The following is a 20,448-nucleotide window of genomic DNA, read 5'->3' as shown; positions in this document are numbered from 1 at the left end:
GCTTTCCTTGGTCCTCCACTCTCAATTAAGTGCCCTTCCTAAATATTTAGTAGTGGATTAATCACACTCGATGAAGAGTTGCCCATGTTCTAATCCCTTGATACTCAGCATGTGGTAGAAGATCCACATTCTCAATGGCATACATTGGGGAGCTTGTTAAAAATGCAGCATATTCTTTAACAAGATCCCAGCTGAATCACACGGACATTGAAGTTTGATAAGCACTGTTCTAACTCATTAGACAGGAGGTCTGCAAATGACTCATGGGCCACATCCGGTCAGCTACCTGTTTTTGTAAATAAAGTTTTGTTGGAACATAGCCACAGTCATTTCTGTATGTATTGTCTATGGCTGCTTTTGTGTTACAATGGAAGAGCTCAGTAGTTGCAAAAGAGACCACCATATGGCCACAAAGCCTGTATTCATTCTCTGCTCCTTTACCGAAAAGTTTGCACACTTCTTTACTAGATTGTAAGCTCCTTAAAAGTGAGAACCTGGTCTTATTTTGCTTTGTAAGAAGAAACATAGACTAGTGTAATGGTTATGCATGTAGGGTTGAGGGTAGACTGGCAAAATCTGTATCTAGGCTCTGCCATTTCCTTGCAAGTGACTGGGCAACTCACAATCTCTCTGTGCCTTGTGTTCCTCATCTATAAAATGGGGACATATGACAGAACCTACTTTACAAGGTTGAATAAGTTAATGTAGATGAAGTGCTCCAAGTGGTGCCTTCAGCAAATATTCTCTCTTACCTGGTACCATATATTTTTAGGGCCATGGGGGTTTGTTGATGTTGTAACAGATGATAGAATACTATTAACACACATTCTCTGTTTCTTCCTTGCTAACATCTAATGGTTTTTTTAGGTATTAACTTTCCTGGGGGGTGATCTCCTCTCTGGTGGGGTAAATACTATTGCAAGCCAACCAGGTAATGCCATTTTCAGTGACAGTGGATTGGCTCAGGGTGAACAGTTCTGACCAGTGAGTCATGAGCATTCTTGAAGGACTTCTAGGAAAAGGTTTCTTCATTCTTTAAAAGAAAACATGGGGGCGCCTGGGTGGCTCAGACAATTGAGCATCCAACCTTGGCTCAGCTCATGATCTCACAGTTTGTGAGTTTGAGCCCTGGTCAAGCTCTGTGCTGACAGCTCAGAGCCTGGAGCCTGCTTGGGATCGTGTCTCCTTCTCTCTCTGCCCCTCCTCGACTTGTGCTCTCTCAAAAATAAGTAAATGTTAAAAAAAGAAACGAAAAGAAAAGAAAAGAAAAGAAAAGAAAAGATGGAAGAGGTGCCCCTGTTCTTTCACATTTTATGTATGAATGTGATGCCCCAAACTGCAGCAACCCTGAAGGTAGGCAGTCTGAGAACAGAAAAAACATGTTTATGATGGCAGAAAAGAAAGATGCGAATATTCTGGGCCCATTATGGGGTCAGAGTTGCTGAATCCATCAATCTTACCTACTGTGGTACTTACCTACTCAGGTACTGATCTTATGGAAGAAAATAAATTTTCCTATTAGTTTCCTTTCAGTCCAAAGCATCCTGACTCATATAGCCACGGACCATGTTTATACATATTTTACTCCACCCAGAACCTAACAACTGCTGTTGGGTATTAGGAGCAACTGGAAATGAATGTGCTGGGTAGGGCAAAAGAAAATTCAGGAATGTTCTGGGTTAGTGCAGACCCAATTTTTCATTGCCTTTTATCATTCAGCCAACAGCATCTTTTCCTGATACCTGTGGCTCTCTCCCAAATGCTGATCTCCCTTGCAGTCTGTCCCTTCTACCCAAACTTGACAGGTTATTTCAAGATCAGATGGGCTTTGATTATTTATTTCCTTGGTGATATCCATTATTTCCCTTCTGGGCAGGAGGATCTGAAGACAACTCATATTTTGGGACATAGAAAACAGGGATGGGATCTCTTACGTAAAATGAAATACAATGGCAGTGTCAAAAGATTCCTTAGATGTTATAGCCACAAGGATTTTATGGTGTGTCAGCTTATGGACTGGCTTTGTATGACATCTGAGCCAGAACTAGTAGCACAGATTCAAAGCAGTATAGGTGGCTAAGTACCTGTGAGGGTAAAGTATGAAGAGAGAAGGGTAGCAGAAATGAGCTGGCCACCTGTACCTATCCCAAAGAGCATCCGGCCCCATAGTTGAAAAAGGTGAAGGATCCACTTCAATATGGGAGACTGGAACCCCTGTAATCCTGCAAATACGTAATTACTAAAGCTAGAAATGCCGAATTCTTTCTGCCTGTGAGTGTCCAGGGTGAAAGAAGTTTCGGAGCCATAAAGTCGCTGTAACAATCAAATTTTAAGGCTAGAAGGTGCCATGAGACATGATCTCATTCATCTCCCTGTCCTTAGGCAATAATAGCCTAACTAAAGCCTTCTGATTACAGCAGAACACATTTTATAGGTAAAAGCCTCCCAAGGGGTATTTAAAAAAAAAAAAAAAAAAGTAAAAGATTACACAACTTTCTCCCATAAACCACTTTAATTTTGTGTACATCATCTACTTCAGAGTCTAAGGGAACCTGACACTTGTTCTAGATCCATCTCCTTGCTGTCTTACCCCAAGATCCCCTTCTAAATGGGAGGATCCATAATTCAGTGACAGCAGGGCACTAATAGGCAAGTGCAAAGCTAAAGGGATGAGGGGGGGCAAAGGTCTTAAACCCTGTCAGCTACTCACATGAATTTAATGTATAGTACTTCCCTTGTGACTTTCTGTCTGCCTCTTTCCTACCAACAGTTTCTCCTAATTGTTCCATTCTTCTAAGACACTAGTGTCTGATATAGTACCTTTGCCTCCATCTTCAAGTGTTCCTAAAGACTAATTATAATCTTAAGAACAGTACTTCCTGTTTAAAGCATTTTGTGGTAATCAATCCATTACAGGTTTGCTAATATTATCGGTTCAAGTTAAAAGTCCCCTGCCTGTGAAAAAGTCCCCTACCTGTGAAAAGAGAAGCCCTGTACTTCCCCTGGGTTCCCTCCTCTTTGGGCACATTCCCAGGCACAGAGCAGGAACAAGCCTTTCCCTTCCCTTTGGAAGCACTGGGCTGACTAAGCAACTTGCCATATGATTCTGCTGAAGGAAGACAGAGAGAAGTTCACAAAGACCAAAACTCAACTGTTCTTGGAGAGGGGTTAGGAGGAAAGCTAATAAATAAAATCTGATGCAACTCCTTTCAGGAAAGGGTGTGGAGGGTGGGGTGGATCTACCCAGAAGCTTTAGCAGTCCACTTTGAAGTCTTCTGAACAGGAAAAGTGTAGCCACCCATGGAAGCAGCCTTCAACGATATCCTCCCTAGGACTGATGTGTTGGGAAATAGCCCATCAGCAAAAAGTCCCTTGAGAAATGTTTTCCCTCCTTCTTCTGGAATTGTTGAGAAACTAGATAGAACTCAGAGGATCTGGCTTTCAAGGGTGGACCTGAATGAATTTTCAGTTTCTTAGTGGGAACAGAGAGCTCTAGAAGATTGTCTACTCCTCCAAGAAATCTGGTTACCAGTTTTCTCTTGGTCTATCTCAACTTGTGTTAATGGATTAGGAACATGTATATACAGGGCCAGGCTCCTGTCAAACAACCTTAGGAAGGAGGGCAAAGAGGAGGCAAAAGGGGCTCATTCTTCTACCTCACGGATTCCTTTTCCACTAGTAACAATCCAAACATTACAAAAAAAGGTATGGGAATGGATACGCATGCGATTGGTACATATTTCTCCCATCACCTGCTACAAATGGAGTAGAGCTAGGGAAGAACTGTGCCCCTTCTGAGTTACAGCCCAGTTTCAGAGAGCACAGGTTTCCTGACTGGTCATGGGGTGGGAGAACAACTCTCCTTTCCTAGCCTTCAAAGAATGAGCAAATAACCTATGGCTAAGGGGAGACACCCATTCTCCTGGGGTTGCCTGGGGTATCTGAGGCAGAGGTGGTTATGGTAGACTCCTCAACAGAGGCACTGAGATCCAAGAATTCCAGGATGATGTCCCAAAGGCAGTAAATCAAATGCCTGAAACAAATGGACAAAACAACTTAGAGGAGGGTCTGGCTCGGTCAACAGACACCAGATCCCTGTTTATGACATTTATTCTCCCTTCCCCTCCTTGCCCATTACTGATATCCTTAGTGAACTCTAAATTTCAATAGCTTGATGAAGCCTCCGCCATGAAATAAAAGTTTGCGAATAAAGGTTATGACCGCAAGAGAGGTAGAAATAGAACTTGAGACTAGATTTTAGGAAACTCCACATTTATTTATATAGCTGCATTAGCAGATCAGTACTACTCTGAAAAACTGTGAAGTAGGGAAAATCTTTGTGATATCAACTTACTAAGAATTTTCAGAGCTTCTGACTATGGCTGTTTCTCATAATTAATCATCATAGATCTATGGGTGACCTTACAGACAATGAAGCAAAAGCCAGGGCCCTTAAGTAGTGACAGTTAATCGATGCAGTCTGCTTTGGGACAGGGTTTGAGAAAGGACTGGAAGTCCTAAATACTTTTCAGAAGCACTATATCCCAAGGCACCAGCCAGGGAAATACCTACCTCTTCTGGATTATTCCAGGAGTATTCACCCAATATTTCTGGTCCCTTTATCAGAGCCAAACCTTATTATCTTGTCTACTTCATATTAAGCAAAGACAATTCCTGATTGTAATACTATTCAGCTTTGCTGTGCAGCCTTGAATGTAGAGCTGGAAATTATATGACCTGTCAGTGACATATGAAGCTGTCAGTGTAGGTTTTTCTTAGTATGTGTGGATCTGGACATCACACCCTGCAGTCAGGGCCCAGGGCAAACAAAGACTGCAGTTCTATTCTTCTCAATGTGGGTTGCACACTTAGAAATCGTGGACACCTCTGAGACCAGAGATGGCTTCAGCTGTGGTGATGCTGAGTATACATACGTCTTCAGCCTACCTGTTGATGACGGGTTGCTGTAGTGACTCCAAGACTAGACTCCAGCTCAGCTGGCATTTGTTCACCCCCAGGATTTCTACTACAATATCTGAAGAGGAAAAAGCAGATGTGGTTTCAGTGCTACCGTGGAAGCCTTAGATTCTAAGGAGATTATCTCATGATATCTGCCATCTTTATTCAAGGAGGTATTTCTGGCAAACTTCTGAACTACATAGTCAAACTAAAACAGGGAAAAGCTAAGAGAAATGTTTCTCAAGTGTTTAAATAAGAATGGGCCTCAAGAAATAATTCTGTAACCAGTCATTAAAGTGCAGGATTTTTTTTTTCTTTTAAGAGAGAGAGAGAGAGATAGAGCATATGCATGAGTAGGGGAGGGGCAGAGAGAGAGAGAGAGAGAGAGAGAGAGAGAGAGAGAGAGAGAGAGAGAATCTTAAGCAGGCTCCACTCTCAGCATGGAGCCCGATGTGGGGCTTGATCCCACGACCCTGGGATCATAACCTGTGCCGATATCAACAGGCAGACACTCAAACTACTGAGCCACCCAGGCACCCCTAAAGTTCAGGTACTTCTGATGTAACAGTTTAGGGTGGAGAGCAGAGGTTAATAAGAGTATATAAAATTGTTTTAAGAGTTAAGAGTTTACTACTGTACCCTGGTTACCATAGCACAGCGACAGGCAACAAATTGCCTTTCCTGCCTTCTAAAAGTCTATAGAAAGTAAAGGAAAAAAAGTCCTCTCCAGAGTTTGTTTTTATCTACTGCTAATAACCAGGTACTTTATTCAATGACCCCAATTTATCAAGGCCAAGCTTCTATGGCACATATCATTTTCTTCCCTGGTCCAAAAACCATGAATTGGCAGAGAACCTGAGATCTTCATCTGGTGGGAATAGTTCTGAGACCTGCCTCTGTGGTGTAGGAAGAGCTGTTATTATCTCAAGTATCTGCAGGATTCTCACCTACTATTTACGGTGTGGTCTCAGTGATTCCTTCTATTCCCTCAGCATCACTTGAATGAGGGATAAAAGAATTGCGGCCCCGATCATTTTCCTGTTGGCCTGAGAAATGGTGGGTCAACAGTCTAATCACATTTAAGCCCTTTTAAAAATGGGAAGGGGTGTGGGGTAATGGTGGCAAAGCCAGATGAGAAAGGACTAATCATCAGTATAACTTATTTCATCATCCAATTACCTGGCAGGATTCCCATCAGGCTCTGCAAAGCCTGTTTTTCAGCAGCCACTTTCTGCTCCTGGGTCCTTACAGGCCGTGGATACTTAGGCAAAACCCCACCAGGCCAGATGGACTCCTGAAGAAGTCGGAGGTACTGCACCCAGCGTTGTGGACATGTTAGATTAGCCACTTGTACCTCCAGCCACCTGTGGTGGAAGAGAGAATGGTCAGATAAATCTGAAGGAAGAACTGCAGAAAGGTGTGAATCATGTGAGCAATCAGCACAGAGCAAAGTGAAGGCAGTGGCAACTCTCACAAATGAAACCCAGCCAATTTAATAACTCGGCACCACAGACTTTGAAGATGAGTAATAGTAATAATACTGTTATTTACTGTGTGTCCGATAGGAACTGCATGTTGTATTAGAGGTTGCACAGAACAGAGCACTAGGAGGGCCCCAGTATCTGGCAGGGCTGGAGCTTTCCAACTGTCTTCTAGTGGGAAGTTCTGTCATTTCTCAGCAAGGTGCACATGCTGCCTTTCCAGCTAAGGGTTTGGTGATTTTAGATAAATCCCTCTCCTTTGCCACCCTGTCCACATCCAGGGTGTGGCACATCCAGGCTCTTCATGGACCCATGAGCTGTTCTAAGAGTGTCCTACATCCATCTTTTGCTTGTAACAGTCTGCTCACTGACAAGGCCCTCTTCTTTCCAGTACAAGTCTGCCATCCTAGCAAGACCTGCTTAGCCCCACCTCCTCCACAAAATTCTGCTTGACCATTCCAGCTAGAAGTGTTCTCTTTCCTCTTACACTTCCTTCAGCACTTAGTTCTACAGTATAGATTTGGAACTAATAATTTACTCTAGAATATAAATTATTTTCTCATGTGCTTACAGCTTTACTTTTCCAACTAAAGTATAAGCACCACAAGATTTCTATATGTCTTATACTTTTAAAAAGTTTCCCGCAGTGCCCTGGTGCTCAAGAAAGGCCTGCTGATTGACTAGCGATAGTTCTTATTACAATGAAAATTTCCCCCTTTATCTCACATTCAAAAATGAGGCAATAACTCTGAGGGGGCAAACTTACTAAATCTGCAGCTCCTGCAGTCATTTCACCCTTATTCTTTATTTGTTCCTGCATTTCTTCAGAGCAATATGGTTACTAGCTGAGGGTCAAGCCTGCCAAGTCTCCTCAGTATGGAGCAGGGCTGAGCCTGACAAGGCTATGATTATAACGGATGGACCATCAACCACTTCTACTCTATTTGGTCCTGCACCACATGGCAGCTCATGCCATTGCTCCTATACCCGAGTTACTTGTCGCCCATCCAAGAGCAGAGGGGGCTGCCAAGGCAAACTTTATTTAACCTCCACTCTGCCAGACAGTCTGCATTCCACTCAAGCTAGGCATTCCAGCCTTGGGGGCTGCAATCCCCCAAGCCGAGGGCTCACAAATGATTCTAAGAATAGGAAGTCTGAAAGGTAATGGCAGGGCAGGAATGGCAGACACCGATGGAGATCAAGAGCGGCACAAAGCTGCTCTTGCCCAAAATAGCCATCACGATCGTATTTGATATTATTAGGGCTGCATCTCCTTTTTATAGGGCTTTTCATTCAGCGAGCCTAAGACGCCTGATGAAAGGGATCCAGTAGCAAGAATTTCTGTTCCTGTTTATAGAAAAGGGTCAGCAAAGGGAGGTGTATGCAATGGCCTGATCAGATTATCTGCAGGGAATCAAGTGACCCAACTCTCGTTCTTCACCTCAGGCCACAAATACTTGTGTGACTTCTGCTAAGGTGAATGATGTGCACTAGGGTCTCATCTGAGCAACTGGTTTCATTGGAGTGAAAACCAAAATCTTGAAGTCCTCCAAAAAAGCCAGGAGAATCTTAAACCAGAAACCTTTGCCTGGAATTAGTTCTAGCTCAGCTTCTCATTCCCATTTGCACATAAGCCAGTGTACCCTTATTCTTGTTCTCTGGGGCCAGTGATGCCTGTGACTCCACTCTTCAAAGGTATCTGTCTCAGCATCTGCTCAACCCTTCTTAGAGCAGAATACTGAACAGTAAATCTGGGGACCTCGGTCATCTTCTGGGCACGTCTTACAATATAGGAGTCTGATTGTTTTGAATTAACCTTAATTCACCTGATAGGAACAGGCCCTTGCACCACTGCATTATGGCAAGGATGTCCTTTTTGTTCTCTTCCATTGTTGACTTCGTGACTCAAGCATACCAGCTGGGTGCAAAACAAATTTTGGCACATGGCAAAATATGAGTGTATAAATGTATGCAAATCTATAGAACTACAACTTATCGAACCCTAAATGGGAATGTTGGGAAGGAGAAACAAAGTAGGGAAAAGTAAAAATAAGGCCCTTGATGATGAGGATGAGTCAGTGAGTCAACTCAAGTTGTGGGAGCTAAGTGGAACTGACAAAGAGAACTAAGGTCTCCAAGTAAATGTCAACTGCTGATAAAGAAACTGTCAACCACTATAAACCCTGAGGCACAGAAGTGATCAACAAGTTATTCCCAGGAATGTAAGGAATATGAGAAAGTATAGGACTTGTACAAATTGGTGGAAACGAAACAAACTGCATGTCTAAAAAGAGGAATGTAATGTACAAAGTGGCTTCTACCTGCAAGGTGCTGTGGTTTCTCTTACCCTCAGGCTTCTTCATACCCTGAAGGTAAAAGACACCAACCACACACACTTGTACCACGCAGATTTAAACATTCACCCTTTTCAAGATTCTCCTCTTGCCCAGGTTCCTCCTACCTCTCTTCCTCTAAGAAAACAGGCTTTCTCCTGGACATCTAGGGTTAGCCATGTTTCATTTTCTAGCCCCAGACAGCCCATGGAAAAGAGGCAGGGCAGCAAAACCTTTCGTGCTCACAGAACTCCTGAGATATGGTATCTTATTGTGAATGATGAGCATCCCAAGGTAGAAGGAAAAAAAATCATAAAGCCAAAACCAAGAAAATGACCAGTGCCGACTACTACCACCACCCAAATTGCCCTGCGCCTCAGACAGAACAGAAAAAATCTGTGAGCTTTAGAACAATTTCTAAGGCATGCTTTATTATTACACAAAATGCCTTTCTTAAGTTGTAAATGACCAGATTCAGGGATTCTGTATTATTTACCTTGCCTAACACCTAGCACAGAACCAACAACTGATGACAACAAAGAAGGCAGGGGTTTCTTCATCCAATGATCTCTTCTCCCCTTTCCATCCCCCTTTTCCCTTCCTCTTATTCTATCATCCTTCTCCAGAGTAGAGCTCCACACATACCACCACAGTGCTTTATCTAGTCTTACTGATTCCCTTCATATTGGTCTGTTCACTCTGAAACCGGGCTAGAGAAGGTGAAGAGATTAAGCACTGGAAAATTAAAAGAGAGACTAATGCCTTAGCTTATTAGTTCCCTTCATCTCTCTATTCCACATGCTGTCTTTCTATTCCTAACTTACAAGTGGGAAAGTTAAAAAGAAATCTGTATCCCGGTAGTTCTCTTGAAGCAAAAGGAATGGAATGCATGTGTCTGAAGTCCAAGGTACCACAGGAGCTTTTCCAGTATCAGTTTCTGGAATCTGCTGGTACCACTTACTATTATGCTAACAGAAATCTGAAGTTTCAAGGTGGACACAAACACATATCTCTCAGTCTATTTATTATAAATTATTTATAAGAATTCATTTACTAAATACAAATGTTATTGTTTATGTAATTCAAGATGCATGAGGTAAATATGCTAAAATAAATATGGTAGCGAACATCCACAAATAGCATTGGTTTTATTTTCTACTACTATTCCAGTTCTGTTATTTGGTTTAGAGATATCTCCTCCTACCATCCTACCTTTTCCCCAATAAGAAGAAGAAGAAAAAAAGCCAAACCAGGTCTGCTCTATGAGGCCATCTCTGAATGATTCAGAGCACATGGCAGCCTTACTAGTGGGCCCAGAAATAGCCAATAAAGTGAGAAAGAAGCAACAACAGATTGACACTGAGATATTCATGAGCTTCTCTGATGCCAGACACGGAAGGAGGGAGGATGTGGAGATTAGGGCTTTTCATTACACTGGGAGTGCAAGTCTATCCGTGTTCACAAGAACCTGGTCTGAAATAGCTACAGATAGAGGAATGGAGCAGTGGCTAAAAAGGAGACAGTTTAATACTAGGGCTTAAGACAGCACCTCAAGGTTAGCACAAGGTCATTTCCCATCAAAACAACAGAATCAACTCTCACAAGTAAGGGGAGAAAGCTTAAGGGACCATGTCTAATCTAATTAGCCAAATTCCCTTCTCTTCTCTGCTAAGAGCTTCTATGGCTGAGTGAGGAGGGGCCGTGGGTAAGTGAGCCTAATGGGGAGGACAGGGGGAGAAGGAGAGTGAAATCATAACATAGAAAATATTCTTGGGGTGCCTGGTGGCTCAGTTGGTTAAGTGTCCGACTTCAGCTCCAATCACGATCTCATGGTTTGTGAGTGCAAGCCCCGATTTGGGCTCTGCGTTGACAGCTCAGAGCCTGCTTTGGATTCTCTGTCTCCCTCTCTCTCTCTGCCTCTCCCTGGCTTGTGTTCTCTCTCTCTGCCTCTCAAAAATAAACAAACATTAAAAAAAGAGAAAATATTCTTAACAGCAGTAACAATATTCTAACAAAAAATGCTTGGTATAGCCTAAATGAAAGATACAGCAGAATCATTCCTCTCATCCTTTTTTCAACTGGGCTACCTCTGTAGACAATCCAAGGGTGATTATACTCCAACTCCTTAATGTACCAAATACACTTCAAAGTAAAAGAGTAAAAGAAGATCAGGTTAAAGCTTCTGCCGTTGTAAAAGATCTATAGTAGATTAGAAGTGTCACCTCATTTCAATTACCTTCAGAGCCAGGTTTTCCAACTCTGGCACTACTGACATTTTAGGCTAAATCCTTGTTGTGAAGGGCTGTCCTGTGCATTATCAAACACTTAGAAGCATTTCTGCCCTCCCAGATACCTCTTGTGAGACAATCACAAACATTTCCAGACATTGCCACATCTCCTCTGAGGGACAAAATCTTCCCCAGTTGGGAATCACTGACTTAGACCTAGGGTCTTGGCTGTCATGTGTCAGGCTACTTCCAAAGTCATTTCAACTCTGGTGGCTGTGGCACGGTATTTCTCAAATTCTGAATAGCATTAGAGGTGGCCATGTACTCAACTCTGGTTTGTGACAACATTTAAAAACATCTAAGTAGAAACAGCTTAGAATACATAGAAGTGTATTTCCTGCTTTAGGACTCTTTTGTTTCACACATGGACCTACTGATGTGTGTGCATGCATGTGTTGTGTTCACAGTGGGTCCTGTTGTAAAATACATTTTTTACTGTGGGTTGAAGTTTAAAAATAGTTAGAAAAACATTGATATAGTATAAGGAATGAGGAGTTCCAAGAAATGGGGGAAAAAGCCCAAGCTACATTTTTAGCCTCCTGGAAACACTCCCCACCCTCCACCCATCCCCCAAGTACCCTGTAAAATGTTTACAATGGCATAAACCATGAACATTGTGTTCTGTACCCACAGTCCTATGAGTATTTGCTCATTAACTCAGTAGCCCCAACGTACAGAGTGCAGAGAAAGGAGATCTTGAGGGTGATGGTGTGGATCCAGGGCATTTCCCATTAAACAAGTTATTTTTGCCAGTATCACACCTGATAAAAGTAACACTTCTCTTCCCTCTGATTCCTTTCCCAGGCCTCTGCCTTCCTGCCATTGCCCCTTCTTTTGTTTACAGACAGTTCCTCCGTGTCAGCTCTCACTAGCCTTCTTGGTCCTAGAACTGGCCAGACCCAGGTTACTCAGTTGTGTCTGAGAAAGTTCAGCATTGTTGCTCTCTGACTGTGTATCTAGGTCACCATCTTTTCCTGCTCTGTGTTGGAAGAAGAATGGGGAGGAAATGAACTTTGAGGGCCAGAAACTCCTGTTTCTTTTTTCCAGTGACTATTGTGAAATCTAAAATGGCCATGGAGTCTACACAATTTCTTCTTTGATTTTTGCTTTCATGTTTTAAATAATGGATCCACATCTTTAAAACACGTGTTTCAAGGGAAGACTACATATGGCCTAAACACCACGATTTGAGAATCCTGAGTTCCACACTTCTGTATCTAGCCACAGTTTTTGTTTTTGATTAGAAATGAACAAGTTACAGTTATAAGACTATTATGCATTACAAACTGAAGCATTTTGAATCAAGGAAGGAAATTAAAGAAATCATCTGTTTAACCTTGGAGGTGATCTATTCCAATAATCTAACCAATTCACACATGAAAACAGAGAACGAAAAAGGACTACTGCATAGCAAAAGGTTTATAATAAGAACATACAACTTCATAGCTGGAAGGAAACAGGAAATCCCTACCTCACCTCCTCCCAGAGTAGAAATCTCCTGTGTAACATCATGGCAGAGCCCAAGGGTTCTGGTCCGTGAATCCAGAAAGCTGGGCTTTCATCTTAGCTCTGCCACCAATTAGGAATGTGACTTTGGGGAAGTTGCTTAATTCCTGAAAAGGATAACTGCAATTTATTAGAGATGCTTCTTAAATATTGGCAACCAAAAACTGCCTCGTTGTAACTTCTGGTCATTGTTCTTGCTTCTACCCTCTGGAGTTAAAAACAGGAATTTTAAAGTTACCAGGTCATATCTCTTTCAAAATGTTTCAAAGACTTACATGTGAGACTTGAAACCATAAAACCCTAGAAAAAAACACAGGCAGTCACTTCTCTGACATTGGTCATGGAAACATTTTTCTAGATATGTCTCCTCAGGCAAGGGAAATAAAAGCAAAATTAAACTATCAGTAATACACCAAAATAAAAAAGGCCTTTGCACACAGTGAAGGAAACCATCAACAAAATGACAAACAACACTGAATAAGAGAAGATATTTGCAAGTGATATATCCAATAAGGGGTTAATATCCAAAGTACATAAAGAACTTACACAGCTCTACACCAAAAAAACCTAAGTAATCCAATTAAAAATGGGCAGAGTTCCTGAACAAACACTTTGTATTTTTAAACTCAACTGCTATTTCTCCCCTAAGTCTCTGTTACAAGTTATATATCCACGATTCTGATAACCTCAAAGTTGAGCACACAGAATACACTCAACAAAGGTCTAAAGAATGGAGGAGAGAAATGAACGATTCCTCATCCTGGTTCCAACCTCTGGGTGTGTGCCGCTTTCTATTCTCTCTTAAAATGGAGTACCCAGAACAAAACACAACCTCCAGATGTGCCCTGACCAGCAAAGAATGAAAGAATGCAGAGGATTAGTGCCTTCCTTGATCCATATACTATACTTCTATTAATACAAAGACTGTGTTGGCTTTTTGGGCACACACATCAAAGCACTAACTCATACTGAGTTTTGTAGTCAACTAGGACCCTAGTTCCACATATGTACTTTAACAAAAAATCACATGCTTCTCTGTTAAGCCTAGTCTTGCCCTTCTGTACTTGTGCAATTTTTGAATCTAAAATCTAAATTCTAATTTATAACATTTATTTCTATTAAATACACCTTGTTGGTTTTGACCTATTATTCTAACCTTTTGAAACTGGATTTTTGTCATCCAGAGTATTAATTATACCTCTAAGATTACAATTACTTGCAAATTTACTGATGAAAAAATTGAGCAGGATAAGAACAAGAAAAATGCTCTATCACTAAAAATTTCCCTCCAGGAGGCCGTCAGTTTGTTAGATATCTTGGGCTAGAGAAACTCAACTAGCTGTGAATCACTTGAAAGTACTATAGTTCAGGCCACATATGCCCGTTTTTTCCACATGGATATTATAAGAATATGGCCAAAGCTTGTGGAAATCCACCTACAATTTACTAACCAATGCATTTTAATGGTTTAATAATCCTGCTAAAGAAAGACAGAAACTATGCTAATAAGGCAGGGCATGTTCCCACTGAACGCATACTGGTTTCTGGGGCTCGCCATTTCTCCCTCCAAGCATGTTCACAAAACATCTATTTAATAATCTGCTTCAGAAATTTCTAGAGGTAAATATCAGGGTTAATGACCTGTATCCATTTTTTAAAAGGCAACATATTTGTCCACCTCCAACCCACCACATCCTATATGCCAATTTTCTTAATGAACTTAGGTCTTCAATGATAAATACAAATGTTCAGTTCCACAGAATATAATTCATCTGGGTCAGGTATGGGAGCTTCAAAATAGGTTAAGTGCTCTTTTATCTGCATTTCTATTTTAGTCTTCTAGTTTAATCATGTCTGTCCAATTCTTGTCAAACCATTTTCCTTGACAAGAAAAAAATAACAAACAAACAGAAATTAAACAGCTTAGCATACAGCAGGCCAATTTACTGTTGAACAGATGAATAAATGCTTTCTCAAGGTAGCCAGTGAATACTACAGCATCTGTTTCAAACAATTTAACTTACTTTCTTTGCTTTTCTTGTTTTTCCTGTTGTTGTTTTTTAAAGCCTTTACCCCTAACATTTATCCACAAATTCAACTCCGAGTTTAAGCTTACTGGACACATTCTTATTAGTTCTATTGCTACTATTTTGCATTACTCAGTGTGTGTCCTCCCTTCTGCCCCCTTTTTAAATATATGCATACTTCTAGAATCTGATCTCAGTTAACGAAGCTGGTTTCATCTGATTTTGATTCTTTTCTTTCCTCACTGGAATTCTGTGTTTAGTTTGTTTATTCCATTTATTCCACACAAATTGGTTGAGCTTCTTGTAGGTGCCAAAAGAATAGACTGTAAGGTTCTGCGGAAAGGGATCTTACTGAATTCATTTTGATATCTTCCTCAGCATTTACTATAATAGTGCCAGTCATACAACAAGCCATCAAATACTGAATCAATTTTATTCCACGATTCTCATGGTAACTTTGAGTGTTAAATTTTTGAGTTAACTCATTATTATGGCATATAAAACAGTAATATTCTTTATCTCATTCTCTGTCTGTTCTCATATCCAGTGTTAGCTTTATCTAAACAATTTTGTTTTTACCTTCTTGCTCTTCACTGAATTGACAGGTCTCCTGCCATGTACATTCTATTATCCTTGAGTTATGCTCTATTTGATAGTCAGGAGTCCACCATGTGAGTATCATTTGCCAAAGAACAGAAAATTTGAAAATCTTCCCTTTGTACCAGCTATACATTCCACATTTCCCTTTGTCTTCCAAAGACAAAAGAACTTATAGACAGAAGAAAAGACGAAAATATAATCTGGGCTCTTGGGTCTCTAAGTATTCTATTAAAAATCTCAAAATGACTAGGGATATAGTCCATGTTTCCTCATATATCATCACTTATTTTTACACAAAAGGAGATAAAAATCTATTGATTTAATGAGCAGCCGCAGACTTTTTAAAGCACAAGTCAGATGTGCTGTATGGAAAGATGTCATACTGTCCTATCAGTCATGCTTCTCAATCTACACACTGGAAAACAGAGTTATTCTTTCTCCTTTTCCCTGTTCTGAATCCACATAGACCCTGCAACACCAAGGATTTAAACAATTAGTAAATCTAGGTGATCCTACCTCCTCCATCTCACGAATTCTTCAACCTTTCCCATCTCTATCACAATTCCTCATCACCTTTCATTGCTGTCAGTACAACCCTTTCCTAATTTGTCTCCCTGGTGCTAACTTTGCCTCCTTCAACTGATCCTCTGCAGCGCTATTTAGGTGATTTTTCTAAGTTACAAAGTCAATCATGTCATCACCTGTTTACATTTTGTAAGAAGCTTCCCCACAAATGGGGGACAAACTTGACGTTCTCTGAATGGCTCACAAGGCTCTGTATGAATTGGCACCCATCAGACTCTTCAATGTAATCTGGCCACTCTCGTTGCACGTCATATATTCCTAATCATACCTGACTTCTTCGAGTACCATAAATACACCAGGCTGTTTACTGCTCTGTTCTCCAGTGTCTGCTCTCCATTTCCCTACTCGTTTCAATCCTGCCTCAGAAGCCATCCTCCTGTGAGCCTGCTCTGGGCCTCTCATTGTTCATTACTTTATCACTTCTCTTAATCACCTACAGGGTCCTTGTTAAAGTCCTAACTTTGTACTCTAATTCCTAATTTATAATATTGCACCTCCAACTGGATATTAAATTTTGTAGGGTAGGAATTTGGGGTCTTTTTTGTATTTTGATCACTTAATGAAGTGTCTAGCACAGAGGGTAATCAATAAATGTTAGTTACTAAGGGAATTAATGCTCTCTATGGGACAATGGTCTAAAAGCATGGCACACTGCTCAAAATAAGCTTTGGAAAAGGCAAATATCCCAAAACTTAAAGCAGGAAAAGAATAGTAAGAGTAGAAAAGAACAGTAAGCTCCTCATTATTCATGCTTATGGAAGAAGACAGTAAGAGATTAAAAAAATTGTGGACAATCTAGAAATCCTTTGTATTTGGCATTTTATATGTATTTACATAAATATTAGGCAGATTTATTTTCCTAATAATCTTTTATTTAGGTTAACATTAAAATTAAACTGTGTTCCAACACACCAGGTATAGGGTAAATGTTGTAAGTATCCCAGGTAGTAAGTCAGCTGAGCTAGAATTAAGAGTTCATCATGAGGGGCGCCTGGGTGGCTTAGTCAATTAAGTGTCTGATTCTTGATTTTGGCTCAGGTCATGATTTCATGGTTGCAAGATAAGCCCCGTGTCAAGATCTGTGCTGGGCATGGAGCCTGCTTAAGATTCTCTCCCTCCTTCTCTTTCTTTCTCTCTCTCTCCCCCTGTGCCTCCCCTGCTTGTGTGCTCTCTCTCAAAAACAAAAACAAACAAAAAAAACATGAATAATCCATGCAATTCACCTCTGGTTATGTATTCCCCTGGAAGGCAAGAGAGGTAGAAGGAAGGGACTGGGTCAGCCATGCTTCGTATGTGGCACACTCTATAAAGCCTAGAGAAGAGAGACACCTGCCAGCAGTCTATGTTTTGTCACTTTTCCTGGCAAATAGGCCCAGAGGATGGAAGAAACTGAAAGTCAAACAAAAGCAAAGGGGTTAAGAGGACTGTGAGTCACACTTGTATTTTGGGAACTGCCCCTGATGGATGGAGCAGCATCAAACTGATTGCAGCCCATTATTTGAAACTAGTAAGAAGAAGAAAATAGCAGAACGTCTGGGTAAAAAGTGACCAAAAGCAAGGGTCAGGTTACCTTTCTAACAAATACAGAATGAGAGGAAGACACTTGAGGGGTTCTGTGTTCATAGGATAAATGAGACTAATTGCAAAGGGAGAGCTCTAGAAATTTGTTCTAGATTTGAGGATTGTGACACCCTTAGGATTCCAGTTTGAAAGTTGGTTACACAAATCTAGTAAACCTCTGAAGACCTTCCCATCAACTTTTCTCAGCCGCATATAATGTTGCTAATGCACCATAATCCAGCCCTGAAAAGTCACAGCTGATAGATTCTAAGGCTAGGCAAAATCAAAGTCATGCTTCTTGGACAATTGCCTGTGCTCTTTGTTTGATCCATGTAAAAGCAGCAGCAGAACATCTGCCTCACAACCAGCAGCCTCCTTAGCGTCTCTAGAACAGTCCATGTCTTTTCTCCAAGCCCAAGAGATTCCCGTCACCACAGTTTTCAAGGCAATACTGAGTATAAACTAGCTCATACTCTTCTATGGAAAAGACACATTCAGTGGCCATAGCTACAAAGGCTTCACACAAGCAGTGTGCTATAATGACTGGAAATAACACTAGACAGCCACAGTTTTGAACCTGCCTTGACCACTTGAATGACCAGAGTTCTGGCTTCCTTCTTAATAAAATGGGCTAATTCTTGCCTTACCTTCTTCACAAAGTTAATGATGGTAAAGTCCTGAGTGAGCTTTGCATTTCATGCCTTAGTTTTTCTTTTGCAAACTGACTCTCCTCCTGGCAGGCTTAGGGATATAAATATTAGAACAGTGAACCACTTTTGTCCTGTGTGTTTAAGAAGATTGGAGAGAAACCACAGGGGCTTATGGGTAATTTGAAGATTATATTTTGGAATCCTTCCTAAAGCAAGACCTCAATAATACTAAACAATGCAACTTTCACTGCAAGGGCTGGACTGCAGGATCCAAAATCTCTCTTTCCTTCTTTCCTCACTCCCATGTGAACAGCAAGCTTGGGTCATTCTCAGTCACCAGGCAGCTGAGCCTTTCTTTCTCAGCACGTAAGGCAGGAAGGCAGGGAAAGGGAAGACTGATTAAAATGGGCACCCATTCAGAAGAATACTGAGTCTATGGAGGGGAAAGGACAGGGAGACGGAGAGGAATGCTTAGAACTGGAGCCCTGGAAAGAAAGGCAAGGGCACAAAGGAGGGCAGAAGGCAGGAATTTCACTGTTGTCTTGACAGCTAAACCCCTGTTGTTCCTGGTTGAGTTTACCTCACAGAAGGATGCCCAGGTTCTGCTCTGAGCAAAGCCCACCACTATCGGAGAGGAAGAAGGAGGGAGAACTGAAGGATGGAAAAGTGGTAAGTGTGTGCTCTACATGATGCGACTGGCTCCCAACTTCTACTAGATCTCAGGTTAAAGTATGCTTAGCCATGATCTGGAAGAGAATTAGGGATTGGGTTTAAATAAGTAGACATAGTAGGGTTCCAAATTATACTGTGAAAATGGGTGGAGGAAGCTGGAAAAGGCTAAAAAGAACAAGGGGTAGAAGAGTAACCCAAAGGTAGTTGTTTTCAGTTTCTTGTCTATAGGCTGAATTTTAAAACCTTTCCAAATAGAAGGTTATCCATTCTGATCCTAAGGATATGGAATAGAGCTGTGGTGACTCCAGATGTCCACATAGTAGGGATTTTGGGGGCACCACTTGTGGTTAGAAAACAAGGGGGAGAGAGGAGGAGGTGGTCAAGGGGCTTACCTTGAAGCTGCATTTCCATACCAAGCATACCATGTTATAGAGATTATATATTTACTGAGGAAGGGCTAAATTCCCCCAAAGAAAATCTCCGGTGCCATAATTACAGCACTAGACTAAGGTGTATTTCCCACCGGGTCACCCCTACTACCTCCCTACTCTAGTACCATACAGGTCTATTCCTCCACAGGGCACTTGGTGAAGTCTCTGTCTAAAGACAGAGGTAAAGATCAAACCTGAAGTGTTAACATATGGCTGTGTTCCAATACCAAGTCAACAGGAAAGAGACAAATGATCTCCATCCATGGCTGAAAGCAAAACGAAATACCCTTGATCATTTAAGAGGTTTATAAGATTCCCAATATCAGTGCAATCTAGCATTGACAATGTCTACCTTAGTGACATATATATCTAGGATTCTGATATCTTAAAAGGCCTTGAGTATAGGACCAACTAGCTTATAGAGAGTAGCAACAGATTTTTTCAACTTCAGATGTCCAGCTGGTTTAATCACTGTAGGCTGTCTGGTTTACTCTGGGTTTCTGAGTTAAAACTGTTCTTGATGAATCAGCTCCAGCACTGAATCCTTGAGGGGTGGCATGCACTCAAACGGGCAACTTCTGGCAGTACATACTGCTCAGAGAAGCAAGTGTACACTGAAGACCGATCAGAGAGAGGGGAGAGGGTGAAAGATAAAAGAAATGGGCTCATCTAAAAGTCAGTGGCCCAGAGTAGAGGGCAGATAAGTAGCTTCTGAATCATGGAGCAAGGCAGGGAATGGTTTCTGTTCCTATCACCACCAAGACAAGGACCTGTAGTTGCAAAATAAACCCTCCCTCAAAGAAGGCAAATGGGCACAATTTAACTTGCAGTGCCACCTGGTGCCTAGAGGGAGAATTCCTGCTCTAATTCCCTCAGCTTCTTGCTGGGCTTTCCAAGATGTTTTTGTCAAAATGATCTTTCTGTCTTCTGTGCCCATGAAGATTCTCTCACCCAAACACTTCCTCTGTATCTGTCTCTGTCTCTCTCAGAGAGGGACTGAATGAAGATATTCAAAATACGTTTAAAGTTTACTTTTTATTTAAAGTAGAAATAATGCCCCTCTTCTCCTTAAAATGTTCAGTGTCTGTACTATTCTTTATGCTAAACCTAACTGACACCCATCTCACATACAGCTTTAAACACTTACTTTCCTTTATAAAGCCTTTAGCTCCAAGAATCCTAATTTGTTTTGTACTATGTTTACAGTCTATATCCAGTGTCATTTGGCCTCACATTATTCAATATTTCTAATTGTTTCATATGGGTTATTTCTTCTCTTAGGCTGAAAGGACCTTAAAGTAGAAACAGTCACACATCAGATCTGAAGGGCTAGCACAGAAGTATCAAATCTTAGAC

General features: G+C 41.3%; 1 protein-coding gene across 10 annotated transcripts in view; it reads right to left on the bottom strand.

Annotated features, from left to right (window-relative positions):
- SNX19 (sorting nexin 19) overlaps positions 1-20,448 on the bottom strand; it is a 47,273-nt gene that overhangs the window by 5,587 nt on the left and 21,238 nt on the right. For 4 of the 10 annotated variants that reach the window (XR_002073017.2, XM_019421430.2, XM_019421431.2 and 1 more), the window contains exons 9-11: positions 6,139-6,323; positions 4,948-5,035; positions 3,895-4,033 (exon numbers count right to left, since the gene is read on the bottom strand). Coding sequence is in view for 8 of the 10 variants with exons in the window: in XM_019421430.2 (XP_019276975.2) it covers positions 3,901-4,033; positions 4,948-5,035; positions 6,139-6,323 (406 nt within the window). In the remaining 2 variants the exon portion in view is untranslated. Of the gene's footprint in view, positions 1-2,493; positions 4,034-4,947; positions 5,036-5,755; positions 6,006-6,138; positions 6,324-12,532; positions 12,675-20,448 lie in introns of those variants that run through there. The other 6 variants (XM_019421434.2, XM_019421428.2, XM_053900252.1 and 3 more) reach the window with 5 other exon arrangements.

Source organism: Panthera pardus, unplaced genomic scaffold, assembly GCF_024362965.1.
Source record: "Panthera pardus isolate Hobbes unplaced genomic scaffold, ASM2436296v1 HiC_scaffold_12, whole genome shotgun sequence".
Taxonomy (NCBI): domain Eukaryota; kingdom Metazoa; phylum Chordata; class Mammalia; order Carnivora; family Felidae; genus Panthera; species Panthera pardus.
Note: the sequence above shows the minus strand (reverse complement) of the source record. Positions and strands in the feature narration are given on the sequence as shown.